Source organism: Melanaphis sacchari, unplaced genomic scaffold, assembly GCF_002803265.2.
Source record: "Melanaphis sacchari strain LSU unplaced genomic scaffold, SCAv2.0 Contig20_pilon_pilon, whole genome shotgun sequence".
Lineage (NCBI taxonomy): Eukaryota > Metazoa > Arthropoda > Insecta > Hemiptera > Aphididae > Melanaphis > Melanaphis sacchari.
The window spans coordinates 5,153,641-5,171,431 of record NW_020271042.1 but is presented as its reverse complement, the minus strand read 5'-3'; the positions used below and the strand labels follow the sequence as shown (position 1 = coordinate 5,171,431).

Genomic DNA, 17,791 nt, shown 5'->3' with positions numbered 1-17,791 from the left:
TTTATTTATTATACGTAGATATTTATATTACTAATGTTTGTCACGACCGGAGTTATTTCCCATAATTTTATCAATATTCAAAAACTTAATTAAAATACCAATTAATATAAACAGACAACAAGTTATAATCCCGTGACATGCTATTAACGTATTTCAGGTCTTATACATAGATCTATGAACTGTCTGTAAACTATTTTTAATACATTTATGTACAACAATACTAAACATTATTTCGTATACACAATACTCGTAAATATCTTTTTAATGTTGTTAATTAATAATTTTTGTGTGCGTTTTTGTGTATGTTATTTTAGAATGTATTCTTAGAAATGCTATATTTAAATTAAACATTTTCCTCACTTGTTATCTTTTTGCGTTTATTATTTCTTCAATTCGAAATGTCATGATACGAACTAAGAAGTGAAGTTATATAATTGTTTGTAGTCTTTAGTCAAAAGTTACTCTCATATTAATTACTAATAATAATATGATGTGTTAAAGTTAATGTTTAATGATATACAACATGTAACAAATTAAGACAAAAATAAACGTATATACAGGCGTGTTCATAATAAAAGTATATATTTTTTTTAATAATTTATTTCTTTTATTTTATTTTCTATATTTATCTGGATAAAACATATTTATTTTTTATCTATATTTTAGATAAAATTTAATGTTGTTATCTTTATCCAGATGATTTATTTACTTTATGTTCCTAACACTGTATACGAATGTATACACAATACGAATATAAGGTAAAATACTAAAATTAGGTTTACTATCGTACTAATAATATATGCAATTGTATTAATTTATAAATTGAAATATTAATTTTAAAAAAAAATTCTGATAAAATAATGCCCGCAGAGGCTTAAGTCCAATGGAATATTTTAGATTTATTTTACTAAACACTATTTCAACTTTTATTTCAAAATTATTTTTGATTAAATAAACAAATGTATTTTGTGACTTGGTATTTAATATTAAAGCCGTTGTGATATAACTAACAATAATTTGATAGAATAAATGACATTTAAAATTATTTTAGGGATATATTTGTCTAAATTACATAAATATGTAGACATCATATGCAGATGTTGCACATACCTCTATATAAAGCTAACAATCATTGAGTGTTCACAAAATATAATCACGCAAGCATTCACAAAATGTACAATTCATATGGTTCTGTTTAATTTTAGAGCTTAGAATATTTTTTTTTATAATATGTTGATTGGCAATAATAATATTCAAAAAATATACTAGTTAGACTTGTAATTATTTTAATCAAATTTTAATTAGTTTAGATACGACCAGTTACAATTTCGGAGTTAATGATAAGTGTTATAAGAAAATCAATGTTTTATTGAGACACAACAATATTTTTTTTAACATTGTAAAATATTAAAAGAATCTATTAATATTCTAAATACAACAAAATTAAAAAATACATGCATTGCTATTTTATAATACGTAAATGTACAATAATTGTCAAGAAAAAGAATTATATTATACAATTAATATCACAGGCTTACATAAATTAATTGAACGAATGGCAATGTAAATTAATTAATTTAATGCCATGCCATACTTGTCTTCAAGAAAATCAAAAATATCAATGAAACAATTATTCTATTATCTATTTTTATATTAGGTACTCTATTTATCTGTATGATAGAGAGTATAATATACCTAAATGTAATGATCATGTAAAAGGTATATTAAAACTTTACTTGTCTTCACAAAAAGTATTAATAGCTTTGAAAATATTTTTTTTAAGTATAATTTGAAGTCATTACTAGTCAATATTTTCTAAAATTAAAATTATACTATGGATTTAGTTAAATAAATAACATTAATTTTTTATTCCATATCTAATTTGTTTTTTAGAACTTCAATGTACAAAGATTTTAAATGAGTATTTAATAAATTAGTTGTAAGTTTTTAAGTTTCAATAAACAGAAAAATGGAACAAAATTTAATGGAATAACCCTTTGTGACCTGCTCAACTCTCCTTTCAAATTAAAGAGTTTAACTAATTATTTAAAAAAAAATTTTTCTTTTGAGTATGCAATAAAAATTGTATACTGTCGTTTAGACGAATAAGTCTTAAACATTTATAATAAATAAAATACACATGAATTTTTTTTAAACTTAATTTTTTTAAATTTTGTAAAAACTATTTCTAAAAAATTAATGCTTTTTAAGAAAATTTATATTTTCTCTTAAAAACATCACCTTATATGCATTGTATAATATATATATATATATATATAATATAACTAAGTTGAATTTGTTTATTATATGTTACAGACGGCCGGAAGTTGGTTAAACCGTTCTGCTACAACGTTCGGCTTCCAGAGCGCTCTATGCTATTCTACAGGGTAACGCTTCTATTTGTCCAGTATCTAGTTCCCGTTGTCATTATAACTGTTGTATATATGAGAATGGCATTACGGCTGTGGGGCTCACACGCACCAGGCAATGCGCAGGACAGTAGAGATGCAAATTTAATGAGGAACAAAAAAAAAGTATGTGCTCAACGCTTTGAAAACAAAATATTGTTAATTATTTTATTTTAATATCTGTTCCCATCGCTTAACTGCGTTTGCAAGTACCCAATAATTATTTGACTTTAGTATCTTTTGAAAGCATTTTATAATGACACTGTTTACCGATTAATGGAAATTGCACAAAATGTCCTTTAAAAATGATAGACATCAATCACAATCATGGTTATTATTCAAGAAAAAGTTTTACAACTTTAAAACTTCAAAGGTTACATTTAAAAATTGTATCTATAAAAGTATGCTTTAACCTTTATTACAAAAATTGTATATAATAATGAATTTTTGATAATTTGTTTTCGTTTTAGTTATTAATTGAGTTTTAACATAAATACGATTCGAATTTGATATTGATACAATATTTCAGTTATCTGAATTTTATATGAAAGAAATTAAATAAATAAAAATGTAATTAAATATAAGATAATATTTATATTACATTAATAATATTAATAAGATAAATACCTGAAACTGTGGATAAAATAATTTAACTTCAGTACACTTTTCATGGAAAAATGTGAAAATTTGCCAACAGACTCATATATTTAATAGAGCCACATTTTCAAGAAACATTAAACTATCTAGATATTAGTCAATATGTAATTTACAACATATTTTACAGTACTGATAATGGCCCCGTTAAGATTTATTTGTCTGTAAACTTTGGCTTTTCAATTTTAATTAAGAAAAATAAAGATAAATTAAAAATGTTTCGTTATTTTTCCACGCAGAAGAGCAGAATAGGAAAAGTATTTATATCATAAGTTATTTTAATACATTTTATAACCATCTAACCTACTTGAGCCGAGGTAGGAGTAATTTTAACGTTTTATATGTATCATACAAGTGAGGCATAGATGTACAAAATATTAAAATTCAATATCAAACTTGGATAAATATGTTTTTTTAAATTTTAGTTAAAGCAAAAGTGACTAGAATGGTAAATTAAATTGTTTTTGAGTATCAACCATACTGTTTAGTGTTTTTTTTTTTTTTTAGGATTAATAAAATATAGTGACAGTTTTAATTGATCCGGAAAGTCCTGAGTTCTTGTCATTTTTAATTATTGATAGTATATATTAGCCTGTTCAAAACCTTTGGAGTAAATTAAACAAAACTATTTATTTTTCACATTTTGTAATAGGAGGGTGGCAGCCAGATAAAAAATTTTGCTTCTTTGAAAATTTTAGTTTTAAAAAATTTTCCTTCAGCATATTTTCAATCACAAATACAACGTTCTAAAATTAAATAATTGAAATTTTATAATTGCTAATAACACAATTTTCGTAGTAAAATAAAATTTTAATTTCTACTAACAATTTAATTTATAAATTACAAAATGTACATAAAATATATAAATAAAATAGTTTTTTACATAATCTTACACCGATACAAAAAGTATTTAAAATAATATAATTTTAAAATAAATCATAATACACAAAAATTAAATGTTAAAAATTCTCAGAAAATGTTGATAAAGTTAACTATATTGTTTTATTAATCAATTATGAAACATTGTGTTTGAAAATATTATGTGTTGTTTGAAACGTTATTGAAAATAAATTACTATTATTTAAAACAATAAAAATTAATTTTAAATAAGTTAATATAAAAATATAACTATATAATATTAATGCTATACATATATTAAGGATTAATTATTTTTAGAGCACCATAGTTGTATTATTTCTCTAGCATATTAATAATAATAATATTATAGACGTATTTATATATTTTACAGTAATTTTTTATCGTAATTTGTTGTTCCTGTAAATAAAATCAGAAGCAATATTTTATTAAAGCACACATTTTAAGTGTAATTCAACATGATCCTAAACCTTTAGCATCAGGGTAATCATTTAAAACAGAATAGGGTAAGCCATGAATAGAGAATCAAATGAAAAAAATTACTCACTGTGTGATGAATTCGATTTAGTGACACGCAAACACTGAGCTACTGTATAAAATTAACCTTGATAATGGATTGATAATGTCGATAAAATATAATATGTAACCGTATCCAAGTTTCATTAATTTATTTTAATTTTATACCATATACATTTATGAATAGATTTTTTTAAAGTGGGTTAAGTAAAAACAAAAAATTTGGGTATATTTAAGCAAACTAAATATTTGAATTCATATATAAAAAGAACTATTGTACTAATTTGTTCAAATAGTATAATTAAATTCAAAAATTTACAAACGGTCTATAACCACAATTTTTTTTTTTAAGTATTTTTTTGAAAAATTATGATTTGTCACTTTTCTTAAATAAACAATTCATACTAAGTATATTCATTATATCTTTTACTATAATATACGTATATATAGTTATAGATTCAGGGTGAAGTTGTACTTAACAAGGTATCCATACGGTCTTTGGAAGGATGAGTGGATAAATCTAAATTTATTATATTTACAATTATTAATAAATCCATTTTAGTATATTTATTTACATATTTTAATAGCTTATACCTTTGTAGATAAAAATATGATATCGTAAGGGTTGGGTACTTTATTTTTAATTCTTTCTCTCAAATTAAAATGTAATTCAAAGCAATTAGAGTAGGTTATTACTGTATTTACAAAATTTTAAAATGATAGTTTTTTTTTCTGATGCAGAAAATAAACACTTCTGAAACACCTATAGTTGTAGATATATACTATACTGTATGGGATTTTAATATAAATTTATAACTACTGCTACAAAATATTAATTACATTTTAGTAAAGATAAGTTGTGTTAACTTTTAACAATAAATCATTTTTACGCCTCAAGAAAATAATTTATATCATATCATGTAAATTTGAAATCTAATATTTTATACAGTTCGATTTATTTTTCGTTGTATAGCTATTTATACATATAAAATAAAAACATTAAACCAATATTTGTTTTCAAACAACAATTTAAAAAAATTGATTAATTTTTTATAGTAATTAGTACCAAACATAAATGAGATATTGCTACTTGTTGTTAGATGAATATGTTATGTTTCTTATAAGTGCATCGCCATGGATAAATTAATATAGTATACTTAAATTATTTATATATTACAATTCTGATTTTTTTAAATTTTAAGTATACTTATAAACCGTATTTTGTTACTTAATTATTTACTATATTCCATGACTTTTCTATTCCGACACAAATTGTTATTTCAAATGAATATTATTTTTACTTACAATATATTTTTATTAAATAAACGAAAGTAACGAAATAAAAATTCAAATGAATATTATCTAAATAAATTATTGTACTTTATATATTATCCCCTTGAATTTTTAAATATATTATGAATAAAATCTATTATGATTTATAAAACATATACCTATTTGATTTTTCAATCTATAAATATTGTTCAAGAAGAAGTAACTGACTACATTATTACCGATAAACGTATATTATTTTAGGTCTTATAAAATGACACCATAGAAAGTACTAGATATAGTAATATTATTCTGTGGTGTTAAAATTTTCTAGATAGCTTATTAAATAAATAAGTGTCTGAAAATTGTTCATAAGGCTTTTTATAATTATCTGAAAATGACAGAATTAATAGTCAGAAAAAAAATCAATTGGTTATTATTTACATTTTAAAATAATAATTATCATAATAAATTGTTATAATACTTAATGATTTTAATAATCAATTCTGATTACTTAAGCAAATGGTTTAGTTTCTACACCGGTTTCAGATAAGTTACTGGTGTGTATTGTCTAGTATATAGAACTACCACCAAACACAATTTCTACTACAATAATAAAATAAAATGGTTACGATTGGATAAAATATCGTCAGTTATATGAGTTCACGTCAATCGGTCGTTTGGAAAATTTGTCATGGTGTATTTTCATGGATAGAAACAGGAAAAGGAAAAGCTAAAATTTTCAATTACAATTTGGAGTCACTAGGCTGATAGTTAAACGCAATCTTCCAAAACCCAATAGTTCGATAAAACCAATAGAGAGAGATAGTAATGATAGTATAATGAATTTTTATCTATATTAACTGTTATTCATCCAAATATTTGTAAATTTATAAGAGCCCTATAAAAAAAAAGCTAAACCATTTGAAAATAGTTCAATATACTAAAACAAAAATCGCTAGAAAATGAAAAGAAATATTATTAAACAATTAAAAGAATAGATAAATTATGCAAGACATTTAATAGTAGAAAATTTGATAAATACATACCAGAGATCGCTCATAATTTATAATAAATTTTAAGTTTTAACCTATGTGTTGATTTAAAAACGACTATTTTTCCAAACAACCTTATATCCCCAGATATTTACTAGATATTATTGAGTAATGTACATTTTTGTCCATTATCGTACGTAGTTTTATCTCATTTATTACATTTTTCATATTATTTTTTAACTTCTTTTTATATTCTGTTCATTTGTTTAACAAACTAAATTAATTATAAATTTGATAAGTGCATTTTTACAGTTCATAATTTTCTTCTAATTACAATATCGTTATACTTTATTCTAACGTTTATAGTAAAACCAAACAAATAATTATTAATTATTACATCATTACAGTTTTCAATTAATAATTGTATTGGTAATTGAATATTTTATTTCAAATATTAAGAAATATCAAATGTTAAACATTTTTTTTTTCATCGACGAATGCATATTATTATCGATTAGTAAAACTTTACTCAACATTAGAATAATAAGCCATTGCTATAAACATAACGCAATCACGCGTTATTACTAGGATTCTTATAAATACAGATATTGTATCTAATTTTTTTTTAAAACACAGTCACAGACCATAGTTTCTATAAAGTAATCATTGTTATATTTATTATAAATTACTTTTTATTTTTAAAAATACCTAAAGGTTTTAAAACGAACGTGGTACACCATTTAAATAATTACATACATGATTTTCACAGTGATGACTCCACGTTGAACAACTAATTGTATAATTTTTTCATCTGATAAATTTGATGTAACCTCGATAAATATAGTAAACAGATAGTGTCTCAAAGGTTTTCTTCCTTCCACTTATGAACCCCATATGAGTACTGTCAAGACAGCCATCTCAAAACAATTCAATGTTTTGTGTTATAACGATATACAACCTATCTAATAATGGTTATATGACCTAATTCAAAAAATCTTACCTATCAAAAAGGTACCTTGCTTCTTTGAAAAAGTTTTTCATTCCTAACTTTTTGATTTGATATACATTTTTAGATTCTGATGTATTCGTTTTATAATAGTATTTTTTTTTTTTTTATTAATCAATTAATTAATTTGTATATTTTGTTTATATACACTCTTTATATAATAAAAGAAAAAATACTTTAATTATAACCTAACATAATTTTGATGATAGTTTCTGATAAAAAACTAAATCTAGTGTTATTATTTTTTAGAAGGAAGTTCCAAAGGTAGGGTGTTAAGAATGTTTTATTACATTGTTATTTTACTATTAATAATTTGTTTTTAATTTATTGATATAGTAAGTTGACCTAATTTAATTCAAAAGCCGATCAAATATTATATTATAATTATTATAATAGTATATAGTATAATAATACAAAGTAACTTAAAATCAATTTCAAGTAGAATGGTTTGAATAGATTTATGATACAAATAGCTAATAATTTATTAATACAAGTATTTGGAAAATTTTATTGTGTACAATAAATAATTAGACCCATAATGGCATTAAAGTAAATTGTCCTATAAATATTTTTTTTTAACTCCCTCACAAGAAAATAACTAAAATAATTATTTTTCATTTACATATATAATGTATGTAATTTTAATAAAATTTAAACAATGTCTATACAAAAATTAATGCATATGTATACTTGAGATTTTTTTAGATTTTAAAACAATGTATTTGAAATTCGATGATGGATTCAAGGGTTCAAAGAAAATCTATTAGGAGCCTCGTATAAATTTTATCTCTATTTTACAAAACCACTTGTTTAGCTCACATGAAATAATTACCAACCATAAAATAAATATTTTATAATTCATCTGGATTTAAAAAATTATACAAATCTAAAATTTTTTGAAATTATTAATTCATCTTTTCATTTAATTTGCAAATCATGTTGTCTAATATTTCAAAATATTTTTTCTGTTATTCTTCTTCTGATAAACTTATTTCTCTAGTATTTTCATAAATTTGTAACAACATTTCTTTTTTATCCTCTTCTTTGGAAATTATGGTTCTATAAGATATATGTAAAGAGATCAACGTTTTATCAAATATTTTTTGCTTTTTTAGCTAACGCATTATATTGATCATGAGCTCTTAAAACACTTAATTTGTCAATTACTAGTACAACTGGCTCTTTTTTATTGGTATTAAACATAAAAATCGCCATTACAATCCCTTGTTTTTTTGATTAATTTCTAAAAATCTTATCATAATAGTCATTTGATCTATATTGCTAATATCTGTATGGAGTCGGCAATGACGGTGAACAATTTTGCTTCTATACATCTTTTTTAAAATCGAATTTTCATTTCAGATTCCAATATTTGTATCATTTCTTCTGTAGTTGTCTTACTTGCATAATTTATTAAAAGGGCTGTACATTTTGTTCAAATACTTGGTTATAATTTTCTAACAAATTTAAAATTGATTAGTAAACTCTACAAACAAAAACATTGTTGATATTCTCTCTATGTTCTCATAAAGCTAAAACTAATCATGTAAGTGATAGTACTAAGTACATCAACTAATAATTAAAGGATTTTATGCCATTTTTTTTTTTCACTTCTAATAAATACTGATTTGAAATAATTGCTTTAATAGATTTAACTTTAGAAAATTGAACTAATGCCACATCAGATCTAAAATTTTGTTTACTATTACAATGAATTATGACTGATTGTGTTTAAATGTTTCCAATCCGAATATCCAGAGACCCAAATTGTTTACTTAGTGTCATTAACACCAAAAAATCAAGCAAAGATGACAATATACATTTTTTATGATTAAGTTAGACATCCAATGGTATTTTTTTATCTCATTCATCGAATTTTGTATTAATTATTAAAATTATGAAAAATTACAGTTTTTTCTTAATATTAATTGTATTAGTTTCATAAATTGCATTCATCTCAGACTTCATTGCAGGCATATTTTTTATTGTACTTTTTACTGTTGATGTAAAAAAAAAAGTTTGGTTTAACTTGGATATTCATAAGCAACTACAAGAAGTTGAATATTTTTTTTTTGCTCTTTATTAAGCTCTCGAATCAAATCTTCATTTTTTAGACATTTTTCTATAAGAAAAAAATTTAAATAATGATATTTATTCAAATTTGTATTTAAAGTAGGTGGTATCTAACTATATATCATTCATACATTTATCAACAGAACTGTAAATTGAATGCACTTTATACACAATAATCAATGATAAAATTAGCAGTTAGTTATGACTCACAAAAACATAAGTTGTGTGTGTGTGACCGACCAGTCAGCTAGGTTGTTGAGTGAATTGGTGGTGGGAAGGAAATTACTCGCTGACTCTCTTTTTAATATTATGATAATACTTTTAAATATCAGAAAGAACTTTATAGTTATTCTACTGTGAGAACAATATCTTAACCCGTTAAATGTATACACATATTCAAAACATAGTACAAATACATTAAATTCACAACTCTGTTTACCACATTTTCTAATATTATGTACTTTGCGAATTTATCGCGAAAACGGTATCCAATTAATTATAATTTACGCCATAGCCCCGCTGATGAAGTAATGAAAAGATTGTTATTACTTATTATACTTATAAAATTGTTGTTTTTATTTTCATACAATCATACGTTTTGTAACAAGTTGAGTTATAATCAAATAATTAAAATAATATATTTTACTTGTCACGAACTAACAAATGACTGTTAATGGTTATTTTAGTTTCCGCGATAATAGAATTCTTGATATTAATATATTTTAGTTTGTATTGTATGGAAAAACAGGTGCAGTGCAATTAATTAAAAATCATATATTTGTACATTAAGATTAATACGAAGTAGCATTGATTATAACTAAAAAAAATATTATTTGTGATCAATGGTGGTTTGTTAAATGTAGAATAACTTAAATTAACGTATATAAGTTATTAGTTTGATATTTTTTACTTTTTTAATTATTTTAATTATAACATTTTTTCTTTACTTTTGAAATATTCCTATATATTTAAATTATTTTATTTTTAAAATAATGGTAAATTATATTCTAGTTAGCAATATAAATTTTTGGTCAAAACTAAAAAAAATCAACCATTTAATTTAGGTACACATTAGCTAATAGGAAGGGACTTCGTCGGAATTTTTTAACTAAATGACAATTAAATCTGCCACTACTTCGAATGAAATATATCAAACATAATGTGAGGAACGTTCTATTAAATGTTCAAGTCTAAACTAGCCTTAGGTTAAAATTTAAAATTGTATGTGCTTCCTATATAGTAATTCACAATTTGTCATTAATTTTATATTCAAACATTTATAAAAACATATTTAAGTCTATTTATTTCCTTTATTGTTAATTTGCACTTAAAAAATAAATGCTATGTTATTTAATATAGTATAGTATTATTTTAAATATTTAAGATCATTTTTTAATATTTATAATTTTTTAACATTTTTAAATCGGTGTAATATTTTGACTGTACGTGTTGACAAAATTGTTATATTCGGTCAAAAATATAATACGAGATCTAATTTAGTGTAGTTCTAATTCCCAAACTATCACTCATACTGTTAATTTAGATAGTTTTCTGTAAGAAACTTAAAATGCTTATTTACATTAAACAAATAGCAAATTAAGGGATATTAAAAAAAATTAGGGGGAATATTCCCCTCAAGCTAATATTATTTCTATATTTTTAGAAGTGAGTAAGCCCTTCTTTTTTGAAATGCAAATCGTGCATTGTTGTAATCTGTATCTTATTTCCTTGTCACATCCTTCATCTTTTGTTGTTGTACTTCCAAAATACTTATATTCATCAACTACTTCTAGTGTGTCACCATCTAATTTTAAATCTGGTTTAGCTACTTCATTTCGACTGCATAAGAAGATTTTAGTTTTTAATTTATTTATTTTCATATTGTTTGATTAATATATATAAATTAATATCTGTTAATTTATTTAATATATTTGAAAATTTTAAAATATTAAATATTAGTGGTAGTGTTGAATATGATTTTTAAGAATCTCTGTTTTTTTATACTAGAAAAAATATTGGCTTGAAGGAGATATTCCCCATTAATTTTTTTTTAATTTTCCTGCTGAAAAATTCTGTGAACATACAAATATATACTACTTGCATGACAATGAAATCACACAATACAAAAAAAAAATTATTTAAAATTTAAATAAATGATTTTAATAATCAGTAGTTAATATCAGCTAGTGTAACATGCTATATTAATACTAAGAATTATAGCAATAATATCGAAATTATTTAATATTAATAATAATTTAAAATCTTTTGAACTATAGTCCGATTTTTAATAGTAAAATTACCTCATGTTTAATTATTAAAATTATGGAATTTCTATCGAATAAATTGATGCGTAAAAATTGCTTAACATTTTCAGGCAAAAAATGTATTGACAAATCTCATAAAGTAGTTCTCAATTAAATTATCAAATTTCAAATAACTAATAAAATATTTTTTCATTTTATTATTTTTTTTTATTTTTATTACCAAATATTGAACTAATTTATAATATAAATATAGTTAATCAATATAAACTGTTGCAGTAATCATTTGATTTGTTTCAAACGTTCAAAAATATAAATAGTGGTGATTTTAAATGTAACTTACGATTGTTCGGTATCAAATCATTCTTAATGTAATGCAATTATTTCCAAATAATATAAAATAGAATAACAAATTAATGGTACAATATAAATTAATAACTAAAGCTTGGTAAAATAAATGAAACATTTTGAGATAATATAGAAATTAGCTTAAATTAGCTAACGGCGTACAACAACGAAGAGTTTCATTATATTTCTAAGAAGTAGCAGATCTATTATTGAAGATATTTATAAATTGTATTCTTGCATGCTTGCGATCAATTGAGGAGTTTAAACCTAAATTTTATAGTATTGAAGAAAAATCGTGATGTGAACTATCATATTTTAGATCAATCAGTAAATTAAAAAACAATGAAATAAAGTGAATCCAAAGATATTTGAAAACTCATTTATTTACAATTTTATTATACGTCGTTATTAATGACTTTGTTAAATTTTCATAAAAACTTGTTGAAAATTCAAAATGACTAAACTATAATGTAGGTAGATTAAAATTCCAATAAACTAAATAGGTACTAATTAGGTACATCAAGTGAATATTATTAATATTAGAAATGCTATTCTTTTAACTATTGAACTTTTTGATAAATTGAATATGTAAATATTCAAAAAAATGTACGTTGTCCGACTTATAATTCTCTAGTTCTAATTTCATATTATTTAAAAACTAAGGTGTGGATTGGCGTGGCGCGTAGGCTGCTACTAGTCACGGAATGCAACTGAGAGTTAGTATCGACCACAGCTACTAGCTCCTGGATGGGTGACCACCCGGGATCATAGTGGTTAAAAACCTTGCCACACATACACGTGTTTGTTATCAACCGTAACAACAATCATAAAAAAATAACCTATCGTACCAACCTTACCCCTACCACAGTTCATAACCCCTACAACAGCTAATGGTCCCAGTCGCTGAGCTTAAGTTCAATAAAAATAAAAAAATAAAAAAAAACTTAGGTAAGATTAGAAACAAAAGCTGTATTTTCAGTTTTTCATTTTTTTTAGAACTGTAGTATTATTATAATTAATTTAAATCAATCATTGGATTTGAATAAATGCTGTAGGCTATAAGCTTGGTTTATTTAAAGTTTGTCAATATTTTGTTAAAAACTAAAACGTTTTTATTGTAATACAATTTCCATTTAAAAAAATAGAAACACAATATCTAAAAAGACAGTAAAATATGGTAGTATAATGAGTTAATGAGTAGAAATATGAGTATATAAGCACATATCGATTGTCTGTTGCTTCTTAAAAACGCTCAACTAACTCATAGTTTTAATTAAACTGTTTATAAATTATTGAAACAAATATATTTTTCACTACTGAAAATAAAAAATTAATTTTTCAATTATTATATTACCTACCTAGTTTAAAAAAAATTAACTAAGTTTCAGTAATAAAACATAAATTGATATAAAATATTCCACATTTTTCAAAATTACATCATTATTCTTACAAGGACAATAGTTCAATTTACATCAATATTCTTTTAAATTATTTATTGCATTTTTGAACCAATTAATTTTATTAAAAGTTACGATGGCAATCATTATATACTGCATATTTATATGCATAATATATGTGTGATAAAACTTATCAGATATTATTATATACAGTTTTAAAAAAATTGAGTCTACCTATACGGTAAAAATCTGCATAGTTCAATATTAAGTTGAAACAGAAACGATATCTTAGCAAACTTACATACTTTTACAAAATATATATTTTTCACTTTTTCATAATAATTTAGTAAGCTAGTCGTCATACACACTTATCGTATAAAATTTAGTGAATACACTTATATAATCATTGGTTTTCTTAATATTTTATACAAATTGTATAATTACTATAATTATCATAAATATTAGTATTAATTGTAAATGGTAGTAATTTTATTATTCTTAGTTACTACTATTAGATATTTTATAAATTACAATAAGTTTGGTTATTAATATTTAAGTATCATTGACAAACTATTAAAAAGAATATAAATTACTTGAATTACTAATTAAACATTTCCAAGGAAATAATTGAGACGAAACCTAATTGCATTAGCAGCAATTTATTATTCATAAGGCTGTTTGATAATTTTTAACTATTTTACATTTTGTAAACAAAAATAATGTTGAATTCATATGTGATAAATACTCTAACAAACTACTAGATTAATTGATATATTTATTTTTATTATTACACTGTCTTACGTTAAATACAATTTAAAAATTAAATGTATATATCTATTTGATGATATTTTCCAGGTCATAAAGATGTTAGTTATTGTGGTTGGATTGTTCGTTTTATGTTGGTTACCATTACAAACGTATAACGTACTTCAAGATATATTCCCATCAATAAATCAGTAAATTATTATTGCTTTGTCGGTACTCAATTTCTGAATGTACAAATAAATTTTTAAATTTGAATTATTTTAGGTTTCGCTATATAAACATTGTATTCTTTTGTTGTGACTGGCTGGCAATGAGCAACAGTTGTTACAACCCATTCATCTATGGAATATATAATGTAAGTATCATAAGTTATTATTGTATGTTTTTCATTTATTAATGAAAAATATTATAAATATATTAGAACATTAAATATTACGTATTAAGTTTATAAATAATAATATTATATCATATTATTCATTATAAGCAGACGATTAATTTACTAAAATCTATGACAGAACCATTCATTGTAATTTATTTGAATTAATATTGTAAAATATTCTTCATTGAGATTCTGAGCGAAGTGACGAATGTTAATGATTTTTACAAGGAAGTGTATGTTTTATTTCTGTTCATTATAAGCCTTTAGATCAGTTAATATGCTTTGATTTTCAGTTATAAAAAATAATTATTGTATAGGATATCTGAAAAACTTGAATTTAGATGTAATTTGATATTTGAATGAAGAATAACGAATCTAGTTATTTAATTGTATTTTTAAAATATTATTCATATGCACTATTGAAACTTTTAAAATATATCATTACATTTTATACACAGATGACATTTTAAAATGCAATTTTTTCATCAAATTACATTCATAAAAATATAAATGCATCATAAAATATAATTAGTGTCTTATTAATGCTGATAGAACATTTTGCTTAAAATTGTTTTTCTTATATATTCAATGAGCTTTTATTAAGTTGAAATTTAAAATTTAACAAATAGATTACAATAATGCGAAATATACTCAAAATGCTACATTACCGAAAACCAATTATCTGCTTTATTCATATTTTATGTATTATACAATCAGTATAATTTGTTTCTTACTATAATTATTAAAATATGTTCAAAAATATGGACAGACGTGGTAAAAATATGTCTCTAAATAGTGATTCATTAAATTTTGATTTAAAATATTCTAAATCAAGTATTGAATATTTTTTATTTTTTTTTTTTTTTTTTTTTAGAAAAATAAAATATCTTACAATTTTAGTATAAATTAGTATTTATAAAAATAAATGTATCATTATGAATTTAATTTGAAAATAATTTAAAAAACAAAAATAAATAATTTATAAAACAAAAATAATTTTATTATATCATATTAATATTTTTCTTTTTACATTTGTATTAAAATGTTTTGTTTTAAAATTTATTAACATTGAAAAACATTTTAATTTAAGCTTTAATACGAAATAAAAATAAAAACTTAATATAGGTGTAATTTTGTTTGGTCAAAGATCATAAAAAGTTTAGTTTTAAATAATTGAAATAAACAACAAAAATAATAAATAAACTAAATAGAGTTAATTTTGAAATTTTACATCTTAATTCACCATTATAAGCTATGTTATGTATGTTAAATTCCTATTAGAGTTAATATTTTAGACGTCTTAACGTTTATAATAAACACTGCAAGATTTATTTGTTAATTTTGAGTTATAAATTAAAAACAAATGGTTTTGTTGTTTATTTTATTTTTTTGAAATTTTACAATATATATTTCACTTTTTAAAACCAAAATTTTCGATTAAAATTATTTTTTTATCAACTAAACATATTTAATGGCTTAGTATACTTATGAGTATACCTTAAAAATTTTTGGACTAGAAATAATTAATTAGGTAACCTATTTAACTTTATTACAATTTATTAAGCCGCTTACTTTCGTCATTTACTATTCACAAAAATATTAATATACAAGTGACATTAATAGTGAACCATAACTTTTGATTACACAACTAATATAATTTTAACAATGAATGTAATAATATATTGTAGATTTTTATATGCGTTTTAAAATAAACAATATTAACTCATACAAAATGTATCAAAATTATAAGTCGAATAATTTATGTTTTATATTTCACCACGATGTTGGTAGAGTAGTATATTGTTACGGAGTTATCGATTGGGGATTTGTGGATATTATTAAAACTATATTCAGACGGATAACAGGTAAGAGTCATTTACAATATTGAAATTTCAGGAAAAATTCAAACGTGAATTCCACATAAAATTGAGGCACTTCCGACGTGGTCGTTTTCGTAATAAATCAAACGCGAATCACGGGAGGTTTTCCTCAATGCGGTCCACCACATTTTCCGAATGGAAAAGAGGATATTCAACGCGGTGTACGGACAGAACGACAGCGAACGATGTGTGCGTGGATAGCTCACCAAAAAGAGACGAGTTGGAAATGTTCGTGTGCAAATCAGGCAAAATCACGTTGATCAAATGCGGCAGTCGTTCAGACCTTAGAGAACTGTGTCTATAAAAAACAAAAAATGCTTTTTGTCTGGAGACAAATAATTACTCTATGCGTCGGTTTAATGTGTTAAAATAATTTTCGATTATAATATTATATTACAGTAATATTCTTACTCTGTGGTAATACTGCATTTATTGTAATAATAATGCTGATATCGTTATGGCCCCATAAGAAACGTGATAAAGATGATCGCACCGAACTGGATTCGGTAGTACCTATATAGTATGTCCGTATAACAACAATAATATTGGATATTTAATTAAAATAATGATGCCACTATTTTCAAGTTCGCAAGAGCAAAATAATAATCCTTTGCCCGGCTACATAATACCGTGAAATATTATTATTACCAAGCAGTTACATGATTCTACGTAATATGTAATTAAAAAATATAACTATGTACAATAACTGTTTTTAATAGACATAAATAATAATACGTTTAACTTTGTTAAAAAGTGTTTTTTTTATATATATATAATAATAAATATACAGGATTAATCACCAAAAACACACCCACTTTTTTTTTAATAATATAAAATAAATAATAACCTTAAAAATGAATATAAACAAACGTAATATTAGATTTAGTATTTTTACTAATTATGAAAATATTTGATAGATTAATATTAATTATTTAAGTGAAAACTTAATGATTTGATAAAATCA

At 22.8% G+C, this 17,791-nt stretch overlaps 1 protein-coding gene across 2 annotated transcripts in view; it reads left to right on the top strand.

The window, feature by feature from the left end:
- Positions 1-17,510, top strand: part of LOC112593700 (RYamide receptor-like) — a 51,548-nt gene extending 34,038 nt beyond the window's left edge. For both annotated transcript variants that reach the window (XM_025338216.1, XM_025338215.1), the window contains 4 exons: positions 2,317-2,534; positions 14,659-14,759; positions 14,833-14,923; positions 16,844-17,510. In XM_025338216.1, the coding sequence (XP_025194001.1) occupies positions 2,317-2,534; positions 14,659-14,759; positions 14,833-14,923; positions 16,844-17,131 (698 nt within the window). In that variant the 3' untranslated portion in view covers positions 17,132-17,510. The remainder of the gene's footprint in view (positions 1-2,316; positions 2,535-14,658; positions 14,760-14,832; positions 14,924-16,843) is intronic.
- Positions 17,511-17,791: the final 281 nt, after the last annotated feature.